Below are 11,557 nucleotides of genomic sequence, written 5' to 3' on the forward strand. Positions count from 1 at the left end.
AATTTTGTGTGCAGACGAGGATAAGAAGTTGAACGCAACGTATATAATCAGTGTTGCTAGAAAACTTGGGTGTTCTATCTTCTTATTGCCTGAGGACATCTTGGAGGTAAGAGACCACTATTTATTCTGTCATAATAATCCTATTATGATTTCAGCTCTGCTATTTTAATCTTGTTAGTTCTGCATGTTTATAATAGTATTCAAAATTCAAATAATACCTACGTAATATAAAACTGTGACAGATTATGATGCATACTTGTATTAGGTTATTTCTCTCATATTAATCTCAATAATCTAAATAGCTGAAGAGTTTTTTTTTCTTTTCTGACTCATTTTCTTACAGTTTCTAAAATATTTTTTACATCTTAATTGTCGTGGCAGGTTAACCAGAAGATGATCCTAACTCTTACAGCCAGCATCATGTATTGGAGCTTGCAGCAAGGACCAGAAAGCTCTGAACTCTCTGAATCAGAAGCCTCTGCAGAGGATTTTTCTTCTCAGTTGGCTCCTCTAGATGGAGAAGGAAGTGTTGTTGCCGAGGGTGTTTCTAATCTGGCCATTAATGATACAGCTTCAGATACAGCACAAGCAGAAAAAGATAGTAATGGTACTGAGGGAACATAAACGTATTAAGCATCATAAGGTTTTCTTCATCTATAGAGAGATTTCATTTCCTTGGTTTTGGTGAATATATCAAAATGAAATTTTTTGTCTTTTTTCCTTCATTTTGTGATGAAAATTGTTTCTTTGGATGTGGGCCAGAGGTCTTGTTATAGTTGTATAGGTATTCTTTCAGCAAGCAAATTCGTTTGAAATAAGTAACAGCAAAAGAAAAATTTTGCGTTTTTCAGTTGTTGTTTGGTGAAAAAGGAATTGCTTTGCATTGAGCAATTACTTTGTTATTTCAAAGAAACATACAAAACTATTGAATTTACATGTGATCATACTTGAGGTTTTATATGACCTTCAAACTTCACAATAGTTTCCAATGAATGGTTTCTTTTACCATGATATTTGTAGCAAGGATGAAATTCCTGTCTCAATTATAGCTCATTTCAACGGTATCGGAGACGATGCTAATTTTTTATTCTACGGGCATTAGCATCCAGCGTCAATATCTTCTAACAAGTTGTATCGTCTTTTTTGAACTCATTGGCATCACTAATATTGATATTTAGCATCAGTAATATGATAAAAGTTAAAGTCTACTCCATCAAATGAGGACAGTCATTGTATTTTTGAAGAAAGTATCAGAGCTTCACCATTAGAACTACAAGTTTTGATTGCCTCCAAATCTAGTCCATGTGATGGAGAAATATTTGCGTACGTCTTATAGTTGCGTACATATTAGGTTATTCGAAGAGTACAGGTCGGTTACATTTAAGTTATACCCATTGTAATTCTTCCTGTAACTTAAGTGTAAACCACATATATCCTCCGAATAACATAATATGTACACAAGTCTGCGTACGTCTTACGTAAGACGAACGCAAATATTTCTCCATCTGATGAGGGCAGTCACATCCTTACGAAAAAATCAGAGCATTACTATAAGAATTACAGGTCTTAAATTACTTTCAAATTCAGGTTATTTAAAAATAAAAAGAATGCAAAACGATCATATCATTTGACAAATAAAATTTCTTCAATTTATCAAGTAGTCATAAATTAATTCATAATTTTCAATTTTCCCTTTTATCAAAATAAATAAAATAAAATAATATTTGATTATATTTGTTAAGAGTAATTAAGTTCATAATTTCCTTTCTTTGAGAAAATAATAATAACAATTATTTATAGATATACCTACATATGATAAATCTTTGTAATTCTATTAGAATACACATAATATAATGAATAAATAAGTTTAGTTGTTTAATCATTTATGTCTTATTTTCTAAATGGTGTAGGATTGCTAGTTGAATCGTCGAACTTGTAGAAGTATCACATTTATTACATTGAGGTAAGTAATTACTTTTTATTAAAGGATAAACTTACTTTTCCTAGTTAGGGGGTTAATCCTAGTCAATTGTAGTAGATTCATAGTTATTCTATTAGATTGTCAGTCATCCTCTTGTTATAGACTTTAATTATTGTTAATGATGAGATCTCTATTCGTATTAATTTATTGCTGCGAAGTTTGTTGTATATTTGAATTAATCCTACAATTATGATCCTTTTTTATTTCTTGAATTGTATGAAATTGAATATATTATGTCATAAAACTGTATAAAATTACATATTTCTTACATAGTGTACTTGTAAAAACAGTCTGAAATGTCTGTGTATAATGATATGAAGATCGGTGGAATCCTTTTGGATTTTGGCTTAACCAGAATGACAAGTCCGTAAAGTGATGTCTCTACAAAAAATTGTTAGGTTTCTTTGGGTTGATATTGATTTTCTCGATGTTAAGGTATCTGTTAAAACCAACTATATAAATGATAAATGAAAAATTGAATAATAACTTGATGGAAAATGATTGTTTGTTTTTGTATAATATGCATATTTGACGTTTACCCATCTCTTATTGTCTTACAGTCTCACATATGCACACATCGATTGCCCTTATTTATTTTCCATATTGCATGCCCCAATTTTCCTTGTCGTTTATGCTTTCATAGATATCTCTCTATTTGATAAAGCTCAAACAAGGTGTATGGATATGACATCATAGCATTGAGCTATTCAGTTAGGGTTGAACGTTGACACATGACACTTGGATTTGGCGCTTGGGCAACTAAAGATGTCTAGGAGTCGACCAGAATCCTTGGTACCTTTATGTTCTCCATAACACCAAATCCTTTCTTAAATAACTAAATTCATTGAACAAGTATTTTTGATATATATTTTTTTCTAATATCTTTTCATTTATTTATGCATTTGCATGATTTGTATTTGAATAATTATTCCCATCTAACGCAGGCTAAAAATGAATTACATCACACTATTTTCATGCAACCTATCTAAATTTAAGATTTTGTCAATCTATTTAGATAGTTTATCAACCTAGCAAGTGAACCACAAATGAGATCAAGTAACATGATCTAGCTTTTATTATGAAATTTAACACCAATGATAAGCTAAATAATGATTACTTTATACATTAAAAACATTTGGAAATTTATTAAAATATTTTGTAAGCTTCATAGACTTAAAAAAAAAACAATATTTCCAACTCAATCGATGTTATTGCTGAAATATATATCATTACCCGCTGCATTTGCAATTTAAGAAAGTAGATGTAAACCAATGGACATGTTACTACTTTGGTTCTTTGTTAGGAAAACAAAAAAAGCTTATAAGCCGGCCACAATGTAAGAGTTTTCCGCCATCTACTTTGTAAGATGGAGTTTTCACTAATTTACCAACAAATAAGAGTAACAGAAATGAGAATGGATTTGTGGGTGTTTCGGGGCGGCGAAGATGCTGATCTTCGTGTAAACCCTCACAAGGAAGAGGTCAAGAGCAGCGACACAATCGACAATGTGAAGACGAAGATTCAGGACAAGGAAGGAAATTCCAGCGGATCAGCGGCGCTTGATTTTTGTCGGCAAGCAGCTTGAAGATGGACGAACTCTGGCTGATTATAACATACAGAAAGAGTTCGACACAATCGATAATGTGAAGACGAAGATCCAGGACAAGGAAGGAAATTCCAGCGGATCAGCAGCGCTTGATTTTTGTTGGGAAGTAGCTTGAAGATGGAAGAATTCTGGCTGATTATAACATACAGAGAGTCAAATCTAGACAGCTGAGGCCCAAGAAGAAGATCAAGTAAACAATGTTTCAATTCTAAAATTATGACTCATTTGCAACTTTCAACTGGATGTTTTTCTTTGGAGCACTATCATCTATGATAGTTGTTTACTATTCCAACTCTGATATAAATGAAAAAAAACAAAAAAAAAAGAAATGAAAATGGATCATAATAATGAATGCATTCTAAAATGTACTTTAACCAATAATGCAAGTTGATGTTCACAAGAGATAAATTTATAACGAGGCTATGAAATAATTATGACTAAAAATAATTCAGCTAAAGAAAATAACACTGAATCGCCAAGATCATAGATGGAGATAAGGCAAGGGGTTTTGATGCCCTCTTGAACTTGAACTCTCGCATATTGGTAAACCTGTTTTGCTTTCTTCTTTGTGCTCTAAATCAAATCTCTTCATGCCCCTACTTGCAACTTTCTAAGCACTTCCACTAGTTCTTACCTTGCTTTTCTCTTTGAATATCTTTTCTGTAAAAACTTTGTTTGAAACATTTTTTTCTCTTCCATTACTAACTGAACATAACTCAATCTCATTTTATTTGATTTCAGTATTGGCATTGTTTGATTTTTCATCAAATTTCCTTTGTGTTGAATTCGAATCGGAGTATGGTGAGCCTTCCTTGGCATTCTCGAGCAAAATTTGAAGCCATTTTTCAACATTTTGTTTTCCAACTAGGATTCTATATTCATTAGTTTCTTCTGGTTGTTTATGAGAATTTGGTTGAAGATTCCATTGCCTTTGTGATTCATTAGTCTTAATTCCATCAAGTCCACTCTTTTGAACTTGCTTTTTCTCGTTGCCAACCCTTTTTTGTTCAACATTGGGCATAATAACATTGAGCTTGATATGATGGGTTTCCCTTAGCTTGTTGTTAACCGTCCAATCATGATCCTTACAAAACAAAAGTTTATTATTTCCTTCAACATTATATGATGAACTATAGTGATCCGAACATTGTTTATTTTTGCCTCTTTTGTAAGATTCATCGCTTATTCCAAATCCTTCAAGCTTATTAGTTTGAGGAATGGCATCTTTGATTTTGTGTACCTTATTTGATTGGCAATGGTCGTTTTTTTCATTGATAATACTCGCAGTTACTTCAAATTCTTCTTTTGAATTTTCTTTTCAATTGAAAGACAAAGAAATGACTCCCTCAAAAGCCTTTTGTTCCTCCTCGAGGAATTTTCTCAGCTCCTTTATTGGATTTATTACTCTCCTCGTCGATGATAAATGATGGCTATTTCCATGGCAATCGTTATATATTTCCGATCTTTTCAAGGCTTGTTCAGAGCAAGCCAAGGCACATAACTCTAATTCTTCTCTTTCTTTGTATATTTCATAGAGCTTACTCTCAAAAAAATCAAAGTTGGCTCTCTGGGGCCTCTAAGCTAGCCAATAAGGCTTGCGATGCTGCTTGATTTAGTGTAATGTTCTCCTTGTAAACAATAACCCTAAAATCATAAAAATTTAATGATTAATACCAAAATTCTTAGATGACTTACATAATATATGAGTTTTTTTGTTGATGTCTGCTATATAGTACTGATATGTTTTTAGCAAAAATTAAAATAAAATGATTTATTGATTTTTTTTAAGATAAATTATGAATTTAAATACTATTTTGATCATATTATTGCCCGCAAAAACATGCATGTAAAAAAAATTCATATAATCATAATTGATCTTCCTAGGTTACTCTTTATCTTACTTAAAATAAGACATCTTCGAACCAAACAAACTATAATTTATTGACAATATTGTTATAAAAAATAAAATGTTTTCTATATATAATTGAACTAAATAACCCATAGTGTTATTGAGAATCATTATCGATGATCATAAAAATATGTCAACATATGTTTAGTTTAACTTACTGATGCGTGACATCTCTGATCATCTTTTCCAAGAGGGATCGGTAGGAGGTCTGAGTTTCCGATAGATGTCGAAACTTCTCCACTCTTCTTCTCATAGTTCTTAACTCTACTTCCAACTCCAGAAGTATTGTTTGCTCGATGTCATTTTGCTGCCTTAGCTTATTCAACTCTGCTTGATATGATGGGTTTCCCTTAGCTTGTTGTTAACCGTCCAATCATGATCCTTACAAAACAAAAGTTTATTATTTCCTTCAACATTATATGATGAACTATAGTGATCCGAACATTGTTTATTTTTGCCTCTTTTGTAAGATTCATCGCTTATTCCAAATCCTTCAAGCTTATTAGTTTGAGGAATGGCATCTTTGATTTTGTGTACCTTATTTGATTGGCAATGGTCGTTTTTTTCATTGATAATACTCGCAGTTACTTCAAATTCTTCTTTTGAATTTTCTTTTCAATTGAAAGACAAAGAAATGACTCCCTCAAAAGCCTTTTGTTCCTCCTCGAGGAATTTTCTCAGCTCCTTTATTGGATTTATTACTCTCCTCGTCGATGATAAATGATGGCTATTTCCATGGCAATCGTTATATATTTCCGATCTTTTCAAGGCTTGTTCAGAGCAAGCCAAGGCACATAACTCTAATTCTTCTCTTTCTTTGTATATTTCATAGAGCTTACTCTCAAAAAAATCAAAGTTGGCTCTCTGGGGCCTCTAAGCTAGCCAATAAGGCTTGCGATGCTGCTTGATTTAGTGTAATGTTCTCCTTGTAAACAATAACCCTAAAATCATAAAAATTTAATGATTAATACCAAAATTCTTAGATGACTTACATAATATATGAGTTTTTTTGTTGATGTCTGCTATATAGTACTGATATGTTTTTAGCAAAAATTAAAATAAAATGATTTATTGATTTTTTTTAAGATAAATTATGAATTTAAATACTATTTTGATCATATTATTGCCCGCAAAAACATGCATGTAAAAAAAATTCATATAATCATAATTGATCTTCCTAGGTTACTCTTTATCTTACTTAAAATAAGACATCTTCGAACCAAACAAACTATAATTTATTGACAATATTGTTATAAAAAATAAAATGTTTTCTATATATAATTGAACTAAATAACCCATAGTGTTATTGAGAATCATTATCGATGATCATAAAAATATGTCAACATATGTTTAGTTTAACTTACTGATGCGTGACATCTCTGATCATCTTTTCCAAGAGGGATCGGTAGGAGGTCTGAGTTTCCGATAGATGTCGAAACTTCTCCACTCTTCTTCTCATAGTTCTTAACTCTACTTCCAACTCCAGAAGTATTGTTTGCTCGATGTCATTTTGCTGCCTTAGCTTATTCAACTCTCCAACCAGCCTACTGGTCTCTTGCTGTTGTTTTCTTGCCTCTTTCCTCGGCCTCAATGAGTCTCTTGTTGATGAAATTGTGAGACAAGGACTATTTTTCGGACCATCTAAAGCAGATTGATTGTTTTCTTTTACGATACTTGATCTAAATCTTTGAAGTTCAATGTTAGTAACATCTTCTTGCTTTTGAAATGATTCCATTGATGCTGCGAGGTAATCAATGAGTGAGTATAAGCCAAGAAAAAAAACACTGAAAGCAATATTACAGGAGTCAGCTGCTTCCCCTAACCGGAGAAAGGAGGTTTGTGTCTCAATGGTCTATTAAGATCAATAGCCTTTAGCACCACTTTTTCAGAACTATTTTGTGAAGAGACGATTGCTGTTGGAGCTAATCCTAGCTTTTTTTTGGAATTCAAGAATTTCTGAGGAAAAACATGCAGACAAAAATTCTGCAACCATTCTAGTCCCGCGCCTCCATCTTGGAAAAAAAAGGAGAAAGCTCTACTCCTACAATACATTAAGATAAATTTCCATCAAATCTTAAAAAACAAGTTCCCATAGGACCTAAGTAGTGGAAACATTAGAAGAAACATATAAAACTAACCTGAAATTTGAGTTTCTAGAGGCAAATATGGATAGAAATTGATTCACTGAAATGCCCAGTTGAAGATCCCACCATGGAATCAGGAAATCCAGCTTGTTCGTCTTCTTTTTGCACACTTGCCATTGTAATATCCTCAAATTACTTGGAACTGTTTTACCTCCTCCTTTAAATTACAATCAGATGAAATTGATTCATCAATATTAATCCAATGGGAGTAAAGTTAAAGACATGGAGCAGCTGTTTAGTTCAAACAGTAAATTTTTTAAGGAAATCAGCTGTTCGATTTGACAATATCTTTAAATAACATTTTTTTTGGAAAAAAAAAACATTTCTTAAACAACTTTTAATACCACCTTAGTGAAATTTAGAAATCAGCTGAATTGAATTAGTTATAATTGCATACAATCGTAATTTTTGTCATATAAATAATAACATTGCACTAAACACACAAAATAAATGATAATTGTACGTGAAACAGGAAACCAGTGATCGATATCCCAAGCAAGAGGAGAAGATGAGTCAGCATGCGGGTAGACTACATTTCCAAAACAATCTACTCGAAACAAAGCAGGGTCAAATCCAGCATTCCTGAAAAGCAGAACACTAATCACCATGGCTTCAAATATCAAATTAGTTACGAAGAACATTGCGGTACAAATCAAACTCTGTCAGTGAGTCTTACCCAAGATGATCAAGCTGCAACCAGAGAAAATCAGCATAATTTCTCAGATTTGCAGAAGGGCGAACTTCTTGATCAATAACGGGGAACATCCGGTTCAGTTCTTTGACTTTTAAAGCCTGTAAAATGAAAATGGTTAATCCTTTTGCAAAGAATTTAGAACGAAAGTCAAATGATAACCTTTTGAGACTGCAAGGCATGTGGAATGAAGGAAGAAAGACGCCCATTTGCGAAAGATCCGTTGGTTACTGAGACTGATGAACAAAGCCGGGCATAGGCCTTGGGGAATCCCCGAGCTTCGTTTATGGCCATCTCTTCCTTTGAGAAAACTGGAAGCTCTGCACTCATGGCGTTCTCTAAAGTGGAAATCAAGCTGGATCAATCGGAATGGAGAAGAAGAGCTGTTTGGTGGAACTTTTTTTCTCCCCAGGCTGTGAGCTCCAAGAACGAAGGAGAAAGCTGCGGACAGCTGAGGCAACGGCCCACTAGGATCATAACGGCTACCTTCATTTCAAATCAAAATGTCATTCTGGACGCGAGAGAACGACCAGAGGAGATGGCAATATATATTTTATTTGTTAACTATAATTTAATATAAATAAAAAATATATAACAATATTTAAAAAAAAATAACTACTATCAGATGAGGGTTTAAAGATTTATTCTCTAGAATTTATCTCTATATTATCATTTTATATGATTGGATCAGTATCACTTTAGTATAAACCTACCAAATAAAAATTATATGCATCAAATTTTATAAAGGTTTTTCAATAATCTGTCAAAATTGTCCAATAATTTTTTTCAAAACTTAAAAACTTGCAAATTTAATGGAAAAATTAGTGGGCACTGGGCAATGATAATTAGCACGGGAGGCTGGGTAACTATAGTTGACGATAACAATCGAGCAATGCACTATAACAAAATAACGGATTTGTATCCAAACTAGATTTAGAAATAAGTTTGACGCTAAATTAGCATCCGATTTGCGTCAATTTAGTGTCGCCCGTAGTTTTAAAATTATAAGCGCCGGCATGCACTAGATGCGTCGAATGGGCGATGCTAATTCATTGAAATAGCATTTGATTATGTTTAAGCCCTAAAATATGATTTTGGCCAGCGAAGCCTCACTTCTCTCCTTCAGCGCTCGTGGTTTCCAATGTTTCTGGCTCATTTCCACCGCCCTAACTTCATCCATGGCGAGAAGATCTAATACACACCTCCGAGTTTAGATTTTACATAAGTTTTATTTTATTTTATTTTATTTTTTTTGGTAGATTTTGGACGCACAGGTGTTAGATCCAAAAGCACATAGGCTTCTTTCAAATTTTTTTAATATTTCTTAATTATATTTGCAGTGCATAGGGATTAGATGGTTATACCTAATATTTGAGTTCTATGAGCTTAAATATAAAAAGTTTAGGTGTGAGATATGTAAAGACTTAAGAATATTGGGCTATGTATGTAAATGCACCCAAAAAATTTGAGTGATATATGCCAAAATATAAAAGTTCAGGTGTGAGAATGAAAATACATAAGAATTTTGTGCTATGTTTGTAAGTGCACCAATGAAATCTGATGGGTTGAGTGCAATATGCCCAAATATAAATGTTTGTGTGAGAATGTAAATGCATGATATATGCCATCAAATAATGATGATTTTCTTGATGGTTTTGAAAACAACGAGAAACCATGATAATTTTTCCATTTAGCTCAAGCTAATGATAAACAAAAAGAGAAGATGAGAACATGAAACCTACAAAATCAACCATTTTATTGAGGTTTATCACACTTGCAATAGTTCTTTTATAGCTTAGCTTATTGATTGATCCATATTAAAAACATTAGCGTAAATGTTCAAATTATGATCGGTCGCTTTTTCATGAAAATAATTTAATTTAATATGTATACATAATTTTAATTTTGTAAATATTATTTTAATTTTGAAACATGAGACTAGATAGATCTCAATAATTAATAGTTTAAGTAATCGAGCACAACATTACAAGCGATGCACCGTCTTGAAAGACAAGTGTATTACTTAACAGATGATTTGTTTATATAAACTAAAGAATTTATGACATTCATTTAGTCTACGAATTTTGTGACCGATGATTCCCGTACCTAATATAATGATTAGATAGAATTTATATTATCTGGATTTCTAATTCCCTATGGAGGCAAGCCCCGATAGTTAATTACATCTCGAGCGACCAAAGTCGCTTAAGAAAACTCTCGATTAAGATCAGGTGTTTTGTCTTCAAGACTTCAAAGTTAATTTTTCATGGTTGGTCATAAGAAAAATCAAGTGGGAATGACTCAAATAGGAACATTTATTTTGGAGACCAAAGGAGCCAAAAGTAGGAGGTGTCGAAGATACTGAGAAGATCTTAGTGACATCTCAAACTATCTTACAATTTGACTTTACATTTTAGAAGTGTTGTTTTTTATTCCTCCCATTTTACTAAAATTTAGGACTTACATATATACGTTGTACAACGGTGCAAACAGCCTAGAAAGATAGGAAAATTTATGGCATACCAAATGAACAATCTCAGAATCCTAAAATAGTTAGGGCTTATATAGCATGACACACAATCATACGAATGCCTAAAAGATAGCATGAGGTTTTACGTTCTACTAGACAAACAACCTCAAAGTCCTAAGAGTTTATGTCATTTAAGATTAGGGAAAGTCCAACTAAGGATCGTCCTTTGCTTCATGTTGAGGTTCTTTCGTCGTCTGAAGCCCTCCGTTGTTTGCATCATCTCCTCGCTTTCTGGGAAGTTCGCCTTGAGCACCTTACTGTGATGGTTTTGGGTTTTAAAAGGTGTATTTAAATTGGTGATTATTGGTTATTGTTGAGTCACAGGATTTGTAATAGGGTTCCTCCTAAACATGTGACATATTGTTTTCTGCCCTTGAGGTCTTTTACATGGATTTTAAATCACAGAATAGTAATCTCATAGGTAAAAATAAAATGTGTAAGGATAATTTCTTTATTGCACCTGCCAAAATTATAAAATTGAATAAGGATAATTTCACATCATTTTCAAAACACATTATTAAATGTAAAACTGTAAAAGCAAGTAGATATCTCGATTAATTAAAATCCTATCAAATTAATGAAAGTAAATTTAACCTAATCAATTAATTTTACCAGAACTAAAAATCACACAATCAAATATGCTAAAAATAGATAAAAGGATACCTGAAAATATAAAAAACAATATATATATATATA

At 32.5% G+C, this 11,557-nt stretch overlaps 2 protein-coding genes and 1 pseudogene across 3 annotated transcripts in view; 2 read left to right on the forward strand and 1 right to left on the reverse strand.

Annotated features, from left to right (window-relative positions):
* The window catches only part of LOC110029923 (fimbrin-5-like), a 34,067-nt gene extending 33,137 nt beyond the window's left edge, over positions 1–930 (forward strand). For both annotated transcript variants that reach the window (XM_020732414.1, XM_020732415.1), the window contains exons 14-15: positions 15–106; positions 382–930. In XM_020732414.1, the coding sequence (XP_020588073.1) occupies positions 15–106; positions 382–624 (335 nt within the window). In that variant the 3' untranslated portion in view covers positions 625–930. The remainder of the gene's footprint in view (positions 1–14; positions 107–381) is intronic.
* A 2,365-nt stretch (positions 931–3,295) lies between these two features.
* LOC110029938 lies at positions 3,296–3,753 on the forward strand (annotated as a pseudogene).
* A 1,012-nt stretch (positions 3,754–4,765) lies between these two features.
* Positions 4,766–8,835, reverse strand: LOC110029930. The gene is given in 8 exon segments (XM_020732429.1): positions 4,766–5,157; positions 5,159–5,231; positions 6,861–7,236; positions 7,320–7,537; positions 7,635–7,797; positions 8,104–8,222; positions 8,317–8,432; positions 8,494–8,835. Coding segments are annotated over 8 exon segments (1,485 nt in total). The 5' UTR covers positions 8,662–8,835; the 3' UTR covers positions 4,766–4,905.
* Between the last annotated feature and the right edge of the window lie 2,722 nt (positions 8,836–11,557).

The sequence above is a fragment of the Phalaenopsis equestris genome, unplaced genomic scaffold (genome assembly GCF_001263595.1).
Source record: "Phalaenopsis equestris unplaced genomic scaffold, ASM126359v1 Scaffold000610, whole genome shotgun sequence".
NCBI lineage: Eukaryota > Viridiplantae > Streptophyta > Magnoliopsida > Asparagales > Orchidaceae > Phalaenopsis > Phalaenopsis equestris.